The sequence below is a fragment of the Balaenoptera musculus genome, chromosome 9 (assembly GCF_009873245.2).
Source record: "Balaenoptera musculus isolate JJ_BM4_2016_0621 chromosome 9, mBalMus1.pri.v3, whole genome shotgun sequence".
Classification (NCBI taxonomy): domain Eukaryota; kingdom Metazoa; phylum Chordata; class Mammalia; order Artiodactyla; family Balaenopteridae; genus Balaenoptera; species Balaenoptera musculus.
In genome coordinates, this window is record NC_045793.1 from 61,616,727 (window position 1) to 61,636,448 (window position 19,722).

The 19,722-nt window shown below is 38.9% G+C and overlaps 1 protein-coding gene across 1 annotated transcript in view; it reads left to right on the top strand.

The window, feature by feature from the left end:
* Window positions 1–1,080: 1,080 nt before the first annotated feature.
* LOC118900544 (liprin-alpha-2-like) overlaps window positions 1,081–19,722 on the top strand; it is a 39,757-nt gene continuing 21,115 nt past the window's right edge. The window contains 1 exon segment of the mRNA XM_036862946.1: window positions 1,081–1,218. Within this exon segment, the coding sequence (XP_036718841.1) occupies window positions 1,081–1,218 (138 nt within the window).

Sequence of the window (19,722 nt, forward strand, 5' to 3'; positions counted from 1 at the left end):
GGAAAAAATGTACATGAGAGACCATTTTAGAACAGGTGAAGGAGTGTATTATTTGAAGTAGTTAAGAGCACGGATTCTGTCCATTTCCACCTCTTCTTATTTTTTTGGACATGTTATTTACATTCTCTAAGCTTATTTACATATCTCTAAATTTATCTATAAATTGGAGGGGATACTAACACCTATCTCATAAGTTTGTTCTTAAGATATTTCATTCAAAGTGCGTAGGTAGCTCTGAGCCAAGCACACGGTACAACATACTTAATAAACATTATTGTTGCTGTTGTTATTTCCGTATGATCAACCATTGTAGCAGAAATTCATATTGTCTCTCCAATATCCATTATCCTATTCTTCTCTTTAAACGAACCCCAATTTTGTATAGGTGTTTATTCCTCAGGGAGCGTGACCCTCTCTCCAGCTCAGGCTAACTCCTGACAAACCCAAGACAATTCCAGTGATCTCACCCCCCCCCCGCCAGTGATTGTGTCAGACAAAGGCAAGGAGACATGATCTGGACAATGAAACATGACGGAAGTCTGTCAAGGGGGGTTTCTGGGAAAGGTTTCATTGTTTTTTAAAAGGGATACTTGGGACAAAATGACCTTTCATACATTGGATGCTGTGTCCAGATGTAAAGTTTGGAACTGTGGGAGCATCTTGTGACCCTGAGGGGAGTTACTTCTAAGGATGTCAGGAGCAGAGAGGTAGGAGACTATTCCTGATGAGAGTGTGGAACCACTGAATTAGGCAACAGTGGAAGAATTATCTTCTCTGGATTTCTTAAGATCAAAAGTAAATTTCCTTGTTGTTTCAGCCAGTTGAGTCAGTCTTTTCCTTACAGATAAAGGTATCCTAATTGATAGAACCAAAGCACAAAAACAGAAACCGGGGAAGAAGGCATCTCCTGACCTCAATGTTGCTTCTGGTTGCCTCTAAAGCCAACAGTTATCTATTCCCTGAGAATGTTCATTGTTCTCCCACTTTCTCCCTTCTAGTCTCTCCAGTTACCCATTAAGGACACAACAAAAGAATCATGAGAAGTCTCTCTAACCCCCAGCACCTTGGAAAAGCTGACCGATGAAGGACTATGGTTCCCGCCTACCCTCTTTCTTCTACACAGGCAGCCATCACATCACCTCCCTCCTGACTCCTGACCAGCTCTGGAAAGCAGTGAGTGTGCAACGGGAGAAGCACACCAGCTTCAGAGTGAATGAGGTAGGGGAGGAGAGATCTGGAAGAGAAGTGCCTGCAGCCAAGGAAGAAGAGGCAGAGGGACGAGTACAGGGTGATGTTATCAAAGGGCCTCCTCACCCACTGACAGCATTACCTGGGGGTCCTTTCTCAAACCTAAAGTAGAGCAAAGACCTAGAACCATTCAGAGCTCAGGAACACCAGCTAACCTCCCCATTCAGGAAGGATTCCGCAAAGAAATGCATGCCGATGCAATGCAATGCTGGCTTGAAAATTAATTTTTAGTCTACATCTCTGAGTGGAAGTTTATTCGCCTTTTTTCTTTTCGAATTCACATCACCTTGGGTATACCGAGCTGTCTGCCTGAAACATCTAACCACAGAGAGAGCGTGTTTTTCCTCCAGGTTGAATTCTCATCTCAGAGTAATTTCCCCAATTTCTTTCTGGATTTGAGGTGGTATTCCAAGGACCATTATAGCTTGTGTCAGCTTGAATTTGTTTTTCTTGCTCCATAAATCAATTTCATTGTCAGGCATGGTGAAGGTTGGTTGGTTGTTTTTCACTTATTCTACACACCTCAGTTCCCAAACCCCAGATATGAGCTCTAAATATGTAACTGAAATAAGACTGGGCTTCTTAGTCCCTCTCTCTTTCTCTGTCTGACTTGAAGGCAATTGTCCAGTTACCTTAACAAAGAAATAAAAAAGGAAAATAAAGCAACCAACCAAAAAAAAAAAAAAAAAAGAAAACCCCCATAAACCTTTCACCAAAAATCTAATTCAAAAGCGTGAAGGGATAATGCAGAATTTTAAATATCTTTTCTTTCTTTTAAAAACATAACACAAAAGACATTTTCTCTGTCATAAATTAAGGCAATTCAGAAGTATATTGACTCAAAAGTGAAAGTTCTTCACTACAGTGCTCTGTTTCCCCATCTTACCCTTTTCTGTAGAGGTAACAACTATTAAGAGTTGAATATACATCTTTCCAGATATTTCTCTTTACATTTAAGTAGATAAATGTTAGGTGGGAATTGTTTAGCAGTGGAAGAAGTGAGGGGGTAATCATAGGAGTATTCTTTACTCAAGTTTAGTGAGTATTGATAAAGTTAACGAGACCTTTAAAGAGACAGAGTTACTACAAGGGGAGAAGACAACCAAGGACTGACTTGCATTTTTTAAACTACAAATGTTAACACAGGCAAAAGCAAGGAAGGGATTTGACCAAAGAGAAGGAAGACTCTTGGTAAAAGCGGCACTGTGCATAATGAATTCTCCACGCTCTGGCTGTTTATGGTAACGGCATTCTAATGAGATAAACCACATACAAACGCATGAATAGTAATTAGAAGAGAGAGGCGGCTACAGACCCCAGGTAGGTTTACTTTGATGGGCGGTCTCAGGAGGAGTTTGGAAGTGGTTTGTACCATACACAAAAAATAATGTCAGGAGAGAAAAGGACACAATGATTCCAACAGGGCTGACACAGGTCACAGGTCTGCCTGCTCTAGTGAGTTTCTGGCTTGTCGTGTTGTCCCCCCTGCTCCCCGACGTGGGTCAGAGCTGGCATGAAGTCAAACACCAGATCGTTGCTCAAGGACTAGCTTACCTGACCTCTTTGTTTCATAAAAACTTAGATGTTAGGAAACCAGGATTGGGGAAGAAGCAGTTGTTCATTCTCCTGGTGGCCCAGGTAACAGTTCAGAGCACTTTTGGGGAGTATGTGATGACTCCCCTTATTTGCTTCCATTGTTTTCTTTGGGAAAACCGTTTATAGGGTGTTTGATTCATTGGAAAGTGTACAATTCTTTGGTTCTTTTCTTCTTCACTTGGTTTGCAACATAGATACAAGTTTGAGTTTGAGTTCCAGAAGCTGTCTTATATTATTAAGTGGCCTTAAAGAAAGAAGTCCCATGGTGGGTGAGAGCATCCTACTGAGAGGTAGGAGGAACCTTGTTTCATGAGAATTTTGGAGCACCCCTATGTGTTTTGGACTGCCTACCCCTATTATTTTGTCATTAGTTAATGCATTTCTTAAATGTTAACTCACTGCTATTTCAGGTTTTCTGTACATGAAGTCAAACTTAATCTTCATACACCACACACTGTCTCCTTTTTTGCTTCTTTTCCTTTCTTGTGTTTTGGCAGACTGAAGTTTGGTGTTGACTGTGGAGTGTTCTCTTTTCTCTCTAATCATTTTGAAGTTACACACCCTATGTCTATCCTTAAGTGCTTACTATTAATATTTTGAAGAACATGTTGAAGCTATGTTTTTTATCTTCTTGTTAAGAATTAGTTTTTTGTCTTTACCCTTTCACTGAACAGGTCAAAAACCTAACCATTTACTAATGTCTCTCCTCACCCAGTTCCCCATGTTGACATCATTTATCTCTTTTAATTCTTTTTGTTTTAAACCACTTCATTGAAGTATTATTGACATGTAAAAAGTTGTATGTATTTAATATATACAACTCAATGAGTTTGGGGATAAGTATATACTCATATTATTTTAAGTTCTTGAATATTAAGTATCCAGACTCTCCCAGTATTATTATGAAGTTTTATTTTTAAACCTGTGTTTTATGATATTTTAAGGGATTTGTAATGTGAAGATTGTTAAACACATATGATCATTCTACCCTGTAGATCTAATCTACACATAATCACATAATAAGATATTCACTAAAAATGCACTGAGGAAGTAGGGAACAGGGTTAAGAACACATCTCAATTTAAAAAAAGTTGCTCCCAATTCTTTCTTCTATAACTTAACAAAATTTTTTCAGCAGTTGTGCAACTCTATCTGTTCTGTCTTCTGTCTCTCACTGTATCCTCTGTTCTTTCTTTCCCTCTTGGAAACCTTTCTCCTTAACGCTGCCTCACACTGCTCCCCTCTGATCTTTCCTTTATGTCTACAGTCCTTTCCCAACTTCCCACTTTTATATCTACTCGTGAACCTATCCACTACCGCAAAAGCTCCATGGCCAAGAGAGGAACATAAAGGATTCTTCCACCTCAGAAAACATGGGAAGGGTTATTTTCATGACCTAAGATTTAACATATATTTTAAAGTCATACATACTGTAAACACAATAGGAGAAACTGCTGCTTAATAGAATGCTGTATCAATTCCCATGTAAAATGAAGAATTAAACCCTAATTTATCTGTTCTAAATTTCCATTCCATGGTTTTTGCTTCCTTTAAGTATACCTATATCAAATAAAGTATTAAAACATAAACGGCATTTTGTCTGGGGAGAGTCTGCAATCTGCTCTTCAACATATAAATGAAATAATTCAGAATAAGGGAGTAAGGCAAGCATATATCCACTCACCCACCATATCTAGTGCATATTTACAAAGCCCAACTGGCGTGGGTACCAAAAGCTACAAGGCATACAATTCACAAGTAAAAATTGCCATTTTAAGTAAATATTATATGCATATGACATGGAAATTATTGTAAAGTTATAAGATCAACTATCAAGCCAATTAAACATAACTACAAATACAGATGTAAATGATATCGCCAAAAAACGGTTAGTAGCATTCTAGGGAATATCTTTCCAAATACAAAAACAGAACTAAATGTTAGGACACAGAAAGTTTCAGAGTTTAAATACCTAAGGAATGGCTCTTTGAAATATAAAAATTAATATCAGGACCACCTTATGGAACTTGTCTGAGGTGGGACCTTAAAATGGAGACATCGGTGATAGGACCATTCATGAGTAATGAGTGTCAGTAAGAACCAGTGAAGAGGCAACCAAGAAGTTGTTGGACCCGGGGTAAAGTTACATATACACATGTCCTTGCAATACAATTAGACACAATTTGCTCTCTTATTTAATCAGTGCCAGCCATGTGCTAGGCACAGATTGGTGCCACAATAAATCGTGAGCATCTTGAGGGCAAGGATGATGCTTCATTCATGTCTGTACATAGTAAATGCCAAATGTTCGATATGCAAGAAACAAGATGTCGAGATGCCCAAAAAACTGTTTCATGATTTACTCAGGGTCAGTCTAATATGGCTAATTGCCCAAATTAGGTAACAAATGTTAGCTGTCTCTAAGAAGAAATAGAGAGTTCATATGCAAATCCAGTTTTAGAGGTGGGAAGAGTAGGTTTAATTTATATGTTTGCATTTATAATTTGTTCTTGGGGTGGTGGTATGGCAGGAAGGTACAAATTCTTCCTTGCTTATGTGTATACATGTGTGTTTTTATGTTAGTATGTGCATTGGGGCCAAAATTCAGTTTAAAATGAGGCTTTCCTGGAAATCTGATTTTACCCCAAATGCCTGCCACTAACCTGGCAGTTGTGTTTGCTACACTGGGAGAGCCCCTAAGGAGTAAACTGGGGAATAAAAATTCATTCCTCATTCATAGCAGGGCTGTGCTTGAGACTATCCCCCTTGTGCTAGCTTGTCTTCATTTTAAAAGTAAAAGATAGTAAGATATGTGAGACAAAAAGGAAAAAAATGAAGGTAAAACTCTACCAGGAAAACAGATGAAACAGTAAAAGTAAACTGCTAGAGTCAAATCCATTAAGCCAACAACCCAGAACAAAAATGAACACACAAACTCAAGGGGCAGATGAGACCCGTTATCTGAATCCAAGTGGCTGAAAGTAGTCATAAATCTTTGGTGCAAATACCAACGAAAAGACAGGGAAATCTTACAGGACATGATTGGAGACAAAACTTCTCAAAGTTCAAGGTCCCCTTAACCTTTTTTACTGCATTGGCCCTTTTGATAATCTAGATTCCTGGAAAACACGCATGTGTACAATATCTTGCCTGTACTTTTAGGGAACCCCTGCATCCCCTAAAGCTCATCTGTGAATTGGTGAATGCCTTCAGCCTTCCCTCTTAGCATACTGCCCAAGTCATCTCCCCTGGGCTCTGCATCACACCAAGTACGCATTTTTCCTTGTCCATCTCTCCCTCAAGGTATCAGAAAGCATCTGCCACTTCTGCCACTTATTTCATCCCTGCTTACAAATTACAGGACATGCAATATAGGAGTCACACAAATGTAATACATTTCATGAAATAAACACAACCTTAGATCCCACAAGTCATGGACAATCCTTCCTAAGCGGGGAAAATTCTGTCACTACTGCAGCTTTCTCCAGCCATACCAGCATTGCTGTGAAGTGTCTGATTGGTTTCAGGCTTTCAACAAAGTTGACACGAACTATATTTGGTCATCTATAACTCAAGGGGATAAATTCAGAAGGTGGTGCTTTTTGCTTCTTGTATGCATACAAGGTGATACAGGTTGAGTTCCCAGGGAAGTGCATTGGGATGCTGAAATGGAGGGTAGAGTGCAGGTTGTCCATCTGGGAGTGTTTTGGGGTCAACACCTGTGAAAAGGAGGGAAGGAAGCAGATGGGGCACAAGGATAAGTGGCAATATGAGTCAGCCCTGAGGACAGTCTCTGCGGACCCCACCCTTGCTCCGGAGCTAAGATGGTCCTTTGGAGTTGGTCTGCATTGGGATGAAATGGCTGTGTCTTTATATGCCAGTGTATGTGATCTACCCCAGGAAGGATTGATTTTGGAGCAGGTGACCCCCTGCAGTTGCAGCAATTCCTGAAGTAACTGACCACCTACTGACATCATTCCCAGCAGCTGATGTCACATGCCCTTTCTGAAAGTGTTTCTGGGTGGTGTACCTCCATGTCTGTCACACGACCCCATCCACTTCAAATAAACTTTACTTGATGCAAGCTTGATGGGCTTTAAATGGAGCCCATTTCAGAAAGGCAGGATATCTACTATCAGAACTAATTCATTCACATAGTATTTATTAATGTGCCAGGCACTGTTTTGGGTACTAACGATATGGTGGTGAAAAGTCGCTACCCTCATTCTAGGGAGGGATTTAGATTAAAAAGGCAATCCAATAAATTAATAACACAATTTTGATAATAAGAAGCAATTTGAAGACAGACAAAGCAGGGTGAGAAGACAGAATGACTGGGTATCCAATGAGGTAGGTGCTAACTTAGGATGGTTTTCAGGACAGCCTTCTCCGAGGAGGTGACAATTCAGTAAGACTTGATTAGTAGTCAGGGGCAAGTGACATGAAACTCTGGGGATAAAAGAATATTTCAGGCAGAGGAAAGGAAGTATTGTATAAAGACCTCAAGCAGGGCTGGGCTTTGCACATTTTAGGGTCCAGCAAGGCTAGTACAGCTGGAGCAGAGACAAGAGGAAGTGGTAGGGACAGGGCCAGGACCTATAGGACTAGGAGCCCTGAAAAGCAGTTTGGATTTCACACAAAGTACAATGGAAAGTCCATGGAAAGTTTCCAGTGGAAAAGAAACATGACCTACTTTGTGTTTTTAAAAAGTCTGCTCTGTGGAGAATGGGCTAAGAGATTGTGGAAATAAAGACTACAGATTCAACATTTAAAAATTCTGATAAAATGTACGTAACATAAAATTTACCATTTGAATGGTTTTTTGACACTTCCATCTTCCCAAAGAGAAACTCTGTACCCATCAAACAACAACTCCACATTCCCCTCTCCTCCAGCCCCTGGTAACCACTCTTACACCACATTTTTCTTTTTTTTTTGAGGGCAGGGGTCTGGGTTGGGCCTTCCTTGCTGTGTGCAGGCTTTCCCTAGTTGCGGTGAGCACAGCCTACTCTTCGTTGCAGTGTGCAGCCTTCTCATTGCGATAGCTTCTCTTGTGGTGGAACACTGGCTCTAGGCACAGGGGCTTCAGTAGTTGCAGCACACGGGCTCAGTAGTTGTGGCATGCGGACCCTAGAGCACGCAGGCTTCAGTAGTTGTGATGCAGGGGCTCAGTAGTTGTGGCTCATTGGCTCTAGAGCTCAGGCTCAGTAGTTGTAGCACACGGGCTTAGTTGCTCCACGGGATGTGGGATCTTCCTGGACCAGGGATCAAACCCGTGTCCCCTAAATTGGCAGGCAGATTCTGAACCTCTGCACCACCAGGGAAGTCCTCACCACACTTCCTTTCTGTACAAATTTGCCTATTCCAGACACCTCATATAAGTGGAATTATACAATATTGTCCTTTCCTGTCTAGTTTATTTTAATTAGCATAATGCTTTCAAGGTTCATCTATGCTGTAGCATAGATCAGAATTTCATTCTCCTTAAAGGTTGGATAATATTCCATTACATGTCTATACCACATTTTGTTTATCTATTCATCCAGCAATGGACATTTGGGTTATTTCCACCTTTTGGCTATTGTGAATACTGCTTCTATGAACATGGGTGTACAAATATCTCCTCCATTTGCTGCTTTCAACTCTTTTGGGTATATGTCTAGAAGTGAAATTGCTAGATCACCTAGTAATTATATGTTTAATTTTTTGAGGAGCCACCATACATACTGTCTTCCACAGTGGCTGTAGCATTTTATATCCCCACCAGCCAATGCACAAGGTGCAGCCACGGTGGCTGTTACCAATATACATTCCCACCAACAGCATAGGAGGGTTCCCTTTTCTCCACATGCTCTTCATCATTTATAGTTTGTAGACTTTTTGATGATGGCCATTCTGACTGTTGCAAGGTGGTACCTCATTGTAGTCTTGATTTGCATTTCTCTAATAAGTAGTGATGTTGAGCATCTTTTCTTTGCCTGTTGGCCATCTGTATGTCTTCTTTGGAGAAACGTCTATTTAGATCTTCTGCCCATTTTTGGATTGGACTGTTTGTTTTTATGATATTGAGCTGTATGAGCTGTTTGTATATTTTAGAGATTAATCCTTTGTCAGTCACATCATTTACAAATATTTTCTTCCGCTCTGTAGGTTGTCTTTTTGTTTTGTTTATGGTTTCCTTTGCTGTGCAAAAGCTTTTAAGTTTAATTATGTCTCATTTTGTTGTTGTTGTTTCCATTACTCTAGGAGATGGATCCAAAAAATATTGCTGTAATTTATGTCAAAGAGTGTTTTGCCTATGTTTTCCTCTAGTAGTTTTATAGTATCCAGTCTTACATTTAGGTCTTTAATCCATTTTGAGTTTCTTTCTGTATACAGTGTTAGAGTATGTTCTAATTTCTTTATTTTACATGTAGCTATCCAGGGACTTCCCTGGCAGTCCAGTGGTTAAGACTCCATGCTTCCATTGCAGGGGGCATGGGTTCAATCCCTGGTCGGGGATCTAAGATCCCCCATGCCTTGTGGCACAGCAATCAATCAATCAATCAATCAATCTGTCCAGTTTTCCCAGCACCACTTATTGAAGAGACTGTGTTTTCTCCATTGTATATTCTTGCCTTTGTCGTAGATTAATTGACAGTAAGTGGGTGGGTTTATTTCTGGGCTTTCTATCCTGTTCCATTGATCTATATGTCTGTTTTTGTTCCAGTACCATACTGCTGTGATTACTGTAGCTTTGCAGTAGAGTCTGAAGCCAGGGAGCCTGATTCCTTCAACTCAGTTCTTCCTTCTCAAGATTGCTTTGGCTATTCGGGGTCTTTTGTGTTTCCACACACATTAAAAATTTTTTTGTTCTAGTTCTGTGAAAAATGCCATTGGTAATTTGAGATTGCATTGAATCTGTACATTGTCTTGGGTAGTATGGTCATTTTAACAATACTGATTCTTCCAATCCAAGAACACAGTATATCTTTCCTTCTGTTTGTGTTGTCTTCAAGCTCTTTCATCAATATCTTAGAGTTTTCAGAGTACAGATATTTTGCCTCCTTAGATAGATTTATCCCTAGGTATTTTATTCTTTTTGATGTGATGGTAAATGGGATTGTTTCCTCAATTTCTCTTTCTTATAGTTTGTTGTTAGTGTATAGAAACACAACAGATTTCCATATGCTATTTTTGTATCCTGCAACTTTACTGAACTCATTGATGAACTCTAACATTATAGTTTTTTGATGCCATCCTTAGGATCTTCTGTGCATAGTATCATGTCCCAAGGCTCATTTTATATGTCCTTCTTGGAGACTGGTGATTTCTGACTCCAGGGAAAAATTATTATCGTTGAATTAACTTCATTTTTCTCAATTTCTTTCTAAGTGCTTGTTTCAGGGAAATGTAGACTTAGCTTAGTCTTTATTATGAGGTACAAATTCTATGAAATCTAGGCACATATTTACTTATTAAATATGACTCTGATGACTTTAATGAAGGCAGAGTCTCATTAAACATAACTGATTATCTTGACAACAGAGCTGAACACACACCATTAACCAATCAGTAAATTAATTGTTTGTCCCTGCTGGTATTCAAAGAGAAAAATCAAATCTTTATTTAAGCTAGAAATGCTTACAGGCCTACCAGAGGGTGACATACAAAAACATTCTGTCTAGGCCATGAGACACTAGTTAATGACCACTGATCCAGGATACCTACTGGTATTTTCTCCCAGGTTCTCTTAGCTGCTGCTGCTTTTATTTGTCTGTGACAGAAGTAAAGGACCTTCTAGGACCTACTACAGCAAAAGCCTCAATTACAGCACAAATATCCTATGCAGTACAAAAAAAAAAAAAAAAAAAAAAAAGCAGGTGCAAACAAGGTTCCACCAGATCTGTATGCATTTCAGCACAAATTTCTAGAGATTCTTCCTTCAAGGAAACATTTATAAAAGCTCCAATTCTTGATGCTGCCCCTAATAAACGTAAATTCTCTATATTTTTCCGTTTACTAAATCATGTATCTTCAGTTTGAGTATTCAAGAGATTCAGTTCTGGGAAAGCAGGTGGCCTATATATGTCAGCCCATTACTTCTGGGTTTATTTCTTTACACATAAAATACAAAGGTCTCCTCATTCTGTGGTTGGTGCAGTGAACAGAAGGAATTAGGCTGGGTTTCTTGATATAGGAGCCACTACACTAGCATGATGTGTAAAATCAGAGCAAGTCAGAACACCTCTGTGTTCCAGTTTCCTCATTTGTTAAGTCAATATAATCATGCTAGATTATACTTGGAGAACTGATCTTTGACCCAGTTAACAAAAGAGCTCTCCAAGGCAAACTGTGGCAATATTTGTTTATGTCCTGGCAGTGTTTCAAATGAGACTCTTTTAAAGAGAGAAGCAACAAATATGAGATACTTAGGTGTAGGATTTAATATTTGTCTTATATTTTCAAAAAAATTTTCAGGTATATGACATCATTTGATCGTTACAAAAGTTATGCCATTTAAAAGCAGCAGAGACTTTTACTCACATTTTATAAATAGAGACACCAAAACTCAGAGAATTTAAAAGATGAGTCCAAGTGTACTTAGCTAGTTAAGGTAGACCTAGACCCTGGGCCAGATTATCCAATTGCTAATTATTGTCCAACTGCTAGTTGGGTATTTCCTTACAAAAGTATCTACTGTCTTAGGACAGATTACTTAAGCCCAACTTCAGTTATCTCCATTCTGTAAACGAAAACCATATTTTCTCTGTCAGGCATAAGAATGTTGTGAAACTAAAGCTTCAGTGTATGAGGCTCTGAGAATGCTTCTGGGATATACAGTGATAAATAAATTTAACTTGTGATACAATGGAAAGGATTTGATGAGTTGGGGGTGACGGCAACATACAGTGACCATGTGAACAGTGGGGTCAGCTAAACAAACATCTAGATTTAACTGGAATCAATGTGTTTACTTGCGACAATTATAGCCCCTTGATTTTGGGGTAATTCCATTTCATTCAACTTTTTCGTGAATAACATGCCAGATATACAAAGCTTTTTACTATCACATTAGCCTTTTTCTCATAGAATTTTGGAACTTAAAAATTAAATAAACATTCATGCTAAATAGAGAGTGAAGAATTAAGTCAATTTTATAGCCTTTACTGTAAGATTTGCTGATATTTTAATGAGGTCTTTTTCTTGTCTGGTACTGTGGCAGACCTTTAATGCACGTATTACGGAGTTAATCAATCATTAACTCCAGTTTAAAGGTGAGAAAACTGAAGCACAGAGATGTAAAGTAATTTGTTCCTGCTTCAAGCTGGTGTTCAAACGTGGCTCTATTTGCCACAGATCTTTTTTACCTACTTGTTTATACCAAGACCCTGCTAGTCAGGAATTGTGTTGGGTACTGAGAATACAGGGGGAATAGGCGATGAATCCAACCTCTGGGTAGAGTCAATTTATTTTTGTACTTGATTGTTCATTCATGCAGTATGCATTCAGCAAATACTGTGTGTAGACCCTTTTCCAGGTGCTGGACAGACAACTAGACTTCACAGAGATGGTCCACTAGGAAATGTAAGTGTTGCTGGGAGGAGGAGACACATGAACAAACAATAATACTGTGGCACATGTGCTCCCCTTGAGGTATAAACAAATCCTATGGGACATAAAGGATGGAGGGGGTTATTCTGACCGCTGACTGGGGGATATTTGTGACACATGTGAAGTAGCTGATGAACAAAAATGGGACGTCCCATTTCAAAAGGCCTACCTCTCAGACATTTTACTATTTCCCCTGAGATTCATCTTTCTGTTCCTTTCTGTATCTTTCCCATCTCTGCTCTCCTAACATGGCCAGAGACAGTAGGAACAGAACCTGCACCACCAGCTGAGTTAGGGTGCGACGAGATAGCAAGTGTGTGATTAATAGCAGCAGATTCAGCCACCTATGCTGAGCAAGAAGTTTTTATTCATGACCTTCTTTTCATCAAGAAAAGACTTCAGCCCAACCAAACTGGGGAATTCAGGATGGAGAAAAAGAGGATACTGGTCCTAGATAGCTAAGGTGCATATCAAAGGGATAATTTCAGTGAGTCCAGACTCTTGCATCTTCCCATATATAGAAAAGCACGAAAATCATTAACTTGAGATGTCTGGTTTTTCGTGATTAGCAGTCATCTTTAGATGTTTGACTACATTTTTTTGGTATTGGGTTTGTTTGTTTGTCTGTTTGTTTTGAGCAAAAACTCCTATATATTCTGGCTCCTCCCTTACCGCTTGGGAGCAGTCCCTCAGCGCTATCGGGAGACTGCTTCCCTGCTTACAGTCCTCAGTAAGGACCCCGAATAAAACATAATTCTCAACTTTTAGGTTGTGTGTTTTTTTTCCAGTTGACTGGTTTCTTTTCACTCATCTTAAACCCCCCTCCCCTTAACAGTTACTTCTTTTGCTTTGGCATCTCCCCAGTAGCACACTCAGTGTGTGCGTCTTCTTTAGATTTACACTTTTTTTTAAGAAATCATAGTCTACACACCAGTGGAAGTTTTAGCACTACCCAGTCAGCTCACTCCCACATACTAAATGTATATTTTAAACAAATTGAAGGAAATTTCTTCTCTCAGATGTATAATCCTCAAGTTTGGGCTTTAATAGAGTAAGATTATAATGCATTTGCTCCAGTGAAAAGTAAACTGTTTGCATTTATGACAGCAGGGAAAAAAAATGATGTTGAATGTAGCAGTGAATGTGTAATTTTTCCTCCCAACATTCTGCAAATGAGATAAATATTTTTAATGTCTGATAGAATTGATAAATGAGACCTTGGCTTATTTTGTGAATAATTTTATGGTCTACATTATGTTTAAGGAAAAAAAAAAAAGCCTCTGTGGTGTAACACTGTGGTATAAACACTTTCTCGGAAGCTAGATAAAATGTTGTGTTTATTGTTTTCTCCTTTTCCATCTTTAAGGTTTGTATATATTCACAACAATGATATTATGAAGAACTGTTAAAAATTATTCATCTAGTTACCTAAGAAATTTACCTACACTAATACTGGTGAGGATAAATGAAAATATCTTTAAAATTAAATAAACTAAACAATGTACTAAGCCACCCTGCAGTTCTGGGTTCAGTTGCTCTTCTGAAGACAGTGCGATTCTGGCTATGCTAAGACAGCCTGCAGCAAGAACCTGAAGTCCAACTTTGACAGATTAACTGCTACATCTAGGCTATGTGGCTTTCCCATGTGTAGAACCACACCTATTACAACACCCACATAATATACAATGACCTTACAGAGACAACTGATAGTATCCTCAGGGCACATCTAATTAAGCACTGCTGCAATGGAAAAAAAATTAACTATTTCTCTAGAACCAAATGCCTGTTCTAGAAGCAAAACTCTAACTCCCATGGAAGAGATGCATAAGTGAGCTATGTCATGGTTTACCCAAAGCCACATCTTTGTGCTGTCCAAGTGATGCTCTGCACTTCATCTCCCATTGGCTTGGGAATCATTTGGCCATTTTCCTTCCCTAGATTGAAAACTTTTAATTTACTTCAAAGCAAACGTGAAATTCCCTATGTGAAAAGGGAAAGAACCCATGTTAAACACACAATAGTCTATTTTTCTACTTTCCTTAACATTTCTAACAATAAAATAGGCTTGGAGCACCGAGGTTAAAATGGTGGGATCCATCAGAGGAAGGAGAAAGAACCCATGTTGGAAATAGAACAAGCGGAAAAGATCTCCCCTTGGTTCTTCATATGGATCTGTCCCAGGTGCTTATTGGAACTGTACAAATCTTGATCTTCCAGATGCCTGTATTAAGTTCTTGGCAAAAGAATATATTTTGGGCATCCTGACAAAGACAATGGGGACACAGACAGATGAGAAAGATGTATCTGTGTTTACTCTGTTGAACTTGGAAGTTTCATTTCCTTTGGAGTAAATGGATTCTCTTGATCATTTTGCCTGGTCCAAACATCCCCTAAGTAAGGTAAAGGTTTCAACATTTGGCAGCTCAAAGTGTAATGATCACTGGTAAGGACATTTCTTAGCTATACAAATGATAAAATTATTCCTACTTGAAAACTGCGGTAAGTTGTTTGTTTTGAGATCTTTGAAGCAAAGCTGCTGTGTGATTCATGGCCTTATTTCTGACCAGTATGGAATGATGGAGGCCATGGTCTTTCAGGGTAGAAGAAACCAAGAGCTGAGGCTACTTCCTTTTCCTCCCCTTCTCCTCCCCCTCCCATCCTTTATCTGAGAGGGATGGGAGGAGGGGGTGCTCAGCGGTCCACTAAGATGTTCATGTTTTCCCACTACAAAATGAGCATCTTTTCCAAAGTTCTGGGTTCCAAGTGACTTCTTCCTCCCCAGAGAAATTTGCCCTGGAGTCTGTGGCTAACTCATACACCTTTTCACATAATAAGTTGGCAGAGAGCCTTTAAAAGTTTTCTGGGGCTTCCCTGGTGGCGCAGTGGTTGAGAATCTGCCTGCTAATGCAGGGGACACGGGTTCGAGCCCTGGTCTGGGAAGATCCCACATGCCGCGGAGCAACTAGGCCCGTGAGACACAACTACTGAGCCTGCACGTCTGGAGCCTGTGCTCCACAACAAGAGAGACCACAATAGTGAGAGGCCCGCACACCGCGATGAAGAGTGGCCCCCGCTCGCCACAACTAGAGAAAGCCCTCGCACAGAAATGAAGACCCAACACAGCCAAAAATAAATAAATAAATAAATAAATAAATAAAAGTTTTCTGGCAAGGCTGAGAGCTGGGAGATTATTTAGATTTACTGTTCAGATTTACTATCAGATTATTTAGATTTACTGTTTGTCTACAAGTATATTCAGGGTAGATATGACTACAGGATTCCTGTATACCTGTTAGAAACTGACACTGCTCTGGCCAACTTTGGATACCTTATTATGAGTATAATATTTTTTTTCCAAGTCATTTCTTATATGTCTTCAAGTTATCATTCTCCACTCTTAAAAGAAATGAGAATAGATTTTAATTTTCTCCTAACCAAAATGTCTTCTGCTCCCTCAGTATAGTTCTTTACTGTTCAATAGCACCAGAAACTGGCAGTTTTTTTACTTCCTTTTCCTCCACTTCGATGATTTACATGTTATAAAGGATACAGGGTGAATGCTTACCCCCAACTCCTCACTCCCCTTCCCAATCCCCTCTGTGATAAAGGCACCAACATGACTAGAAATAAAACCTGCCTGAGCTTTACAGTCTTCGTTTAACAGACATTTCTGGGAGTGGTAAGAGAAGTTTCCTTCTGATATAGTTGATGGTGGAACTAATAGTAAACTGAAATTCATTACATATTCAGGAAACCTGACTCATGCTAAAAACAAATCTTAATAGGAAAATCTTGGCACTCAAACTTTAAAAATTACAGGAATTAAGGAATATAAAAATTAAGGAAAATAATCATTCCTTAAGAATTACTTAATCTCCAAAATTTCATTTTGACCTCTGAACTTGTTAGTCACTCACTGTGCCCATACTTTCTTTGAAAATAAAAATTTCCACATTGCTGGAAACTCTATACTATAATCAGTCAATGTTTATAACTTCTTGATGTGACAAGAGGATAGAAAAATTGCTATGAATGTGATTCTCTCTGAAGACTAAAGACTGAAATTTCTTGAGGAAATGGATCAAAATTTTCCTTCGTTGGAGTTAATATATGATGAAATATACAAACATGAAAATTTTCCAGTTAGTTGCACTGAAGTTAACAGTTTTAGATCAATGGAGAAGAGACAGCTGTAAACTAGAAACCAGTGAGGAAAGAGAAATTAACACTGAGACATGACAATAAATGAGGAAATTGACAGTTTCATGAAGAGTCAGGGAAGTGGCCGAAACTGTCCAACTGCAGTCCCAAGGATGGTTCACAGGAGACAGTGGCCACTCCTGTAACTCCTCCAGGGCTGTCCTGATCGAATGGGACAACTAGCAGAGGGGAGTGTTACTGGCACCAGCAAGCTAATTCCCCATCAGGAGCTAAGAGGAAGAAGGAGCAGAAAGAGAGGCACTGTCCCTGGAAATCTCCATATCAAGGAGCTGTTGTATTCTAATTGCTTACCCTCTAAGTCTAGCCTCCATATTGGAAGTGAGCAGGATTCCTTTTGGAAATACATCATCAGGGGGTCAGTTTCTTAAAGGACCTAACTCCCATGTGAGTTGCACTAAACAACCTATGACTGTAATAAATCGAGGGGAGATAAGGAGAGCAGTCAAAAGAGTGGCAACTACATTCCATGAGCAGTGCAATAACCCAAAATTAATTTTGATTTTTTTTTTTCAGTTCAGCATGTGTTCATACTTCCCCTTCCTCTCCTCTTTTTTTTTTCCTCCCTACAGGGTGAGCTGGCAGGAATGACAGGATGACGGGGAGGGGAAATGGAACAAAGAGGTGTCACCAACAGGTAGGGCTCCCCACCTCCCTGCCATTTGTCGAATGTTCACTATGATTTAATTACTATGTGTTTTACATTCTGTCATTTGATCTGTACAACATCCTAGGAAGTAAAACAGACTCAGAGAGGTTAAGAACCTTGTCCAAGGTCACACTGCTGTTTGGTCATGGAGCATGCTTTAGGCAGCTTGAATGGCAGATACACCAACTTCCCTGAGGTCTCCTACCAAGGAAGATGACATCAGAGCCTCATGGCCTCACCATTGGGATGTAGGCAGTGGCCCTTCCAGGTGTATGCAAGTCATCATCATATATAACTTGCTTGTTATCAGTTAAGAGGCAATCCCTTCTATGCCTCTTCTAGACCAAGGATATTAAAGGTTATCTCCATTCTTGCTACCACCTCACATTCTAGAAAATTTTACCGAATTACCAGAGCCTACTCTTTGTAGTGATGGAGAAGACCAAAGGAGAGCAAAGTCCTTTTATGCAGCTATTCTTAGTTTTCTGTAAATCAGTTTATTTGCATTATCTATTTTGCCTCTCATAAGCTAAAGTGTGGGTAGTTAACTCTTAGAATAAGTATAGTGAGGAGAAAGAAGGGAGCACCCTTTTTATAGCTGGACAGAAAACAGCAGGACAAAGATCCAAGAAAGAAACAAGAACAGTGGCATATTCTTTTCAGAAAAACAAGATTTTTTAACTTATAAATGTGTTCAGTTCATGTATATTCAGTCTAATATCACAATTGCTGACACTGAAATAGAATTTTGAGGTCAGTATTTTACAAATAAAGCAGAAGACAAGTGATTTCCCCCCTATAAACTGCAAATCACACAGTATTCCAAGACTATTTTGCAGAATCATATTGAACTTGAGAGGCAAAAGCAAACTGATTGATGCATACATAGGGGAAAGGCTAAACAATTCTGGACTAACAGGAAAAATAAAACCATCTTATCCTTAAAGGTCTAGGTCTTAAAGACATTTTCCATATTAATGAAGTGATGGATTTTAAGATATTAAGTTATAAGATGTTATGAAGATTTTAAAATAACTTGAAGTTCTTTTATATAACTTCATCCTAACGTAAACTAGCTTTTAAAATTTTTTATCAATATTTGTGCTTTAAAAATAACCTTGAGGACCCAGAAGAACTAAAGAGTAAACAAACAATGATGATGAACAACACTATAAATGAAAGTAAAAATTCTCCAGAAGGAATCAGTAGCAGAATAACTGAGGCAGAAGAATGGATACGTAACCTGGAAGATAAAAGAGTGGAAATAACTACCACAAGGCAGAATAAAGAAAAAATACTGAAAAGAATTGAGGACACTCTCACAGACCTCTGGGACAACATTAAACGCACCAACACTTGAATTACAGGGGTTCTGGAGAAGAAGAGAAAAAAAAAAGGGACTGAGAAAATATTTGAAGAGATTATAGTTGAAGATTTCCCTAATATGTGGAAGGATATAGTCAATCATGTCCAGGAAGTGCAGAGAGTCCCATATAGGGTAAATACAAAGAGAAATACACCAAGACACATATTAATCAAGCTATCAAAAATTAAGTACAAAGAAAAAATATTAAAAGCAGCAAGGGAAAAGCAACAAATAACATACAAGGGAATCCCCATAAGGATAACAGCTGATCTTTCAGGGGAAAATTTGCAAGCCAGAAGGGAGTGGCAGGACATATTTAAAGTGATGAAAGGGAAAAAACTACAACGAAGATTACTCTATCCAGCAAGGATCTCATACAGATTCAACGAAGAAATTAAAACCTTTACAGACAAGCAAAAGCTAAGAGAATTCAGCACCACCAAACCAGCTTTACAACAAATGCTAAACGAATTTCTCTAGGCAGGAAATACAAGAGAAGGAAAAGACCTACAAAAACAAACCCAAACAATTAAGAAAATGGTAATAGGAACATACATATCTATAATTACTTTAAATGTAAATGGATTAAATGCTCCAACCAAAAGACATAGACTGGCTGAATGGATACAAAAACAAGACCCATCTATATGCTGTATACAAGAGACCCACTTCAGACCTAGCGACACATACAGACTGAAAATGAGGGGATGGAAAAAGTTATTCCATGAAAATGGAAATCAAAAGAAAGCTGGAGTAGTAATACTCACATCAGACAAAATAGACTTTAAAAAAAAGATTATTACAAGAGAAAAAGAAGGACACTACATAATGATCAAGGGATCAATCCAAGAAGAAGACATCACAATTGTAAATATTTATGCACCCAACATAGGAGCACCTCAATACATAAGGCAAATGCTAACAGTCATAAAAGGGGAAATCGACAGTAACATAATAAGAATAGGGGACTTTAATACCCCACTTTCACCAATGGACAGATCATCCAAAATGAAAATAAATAAGGAAACACAAGCTTAAAATGACACATTAG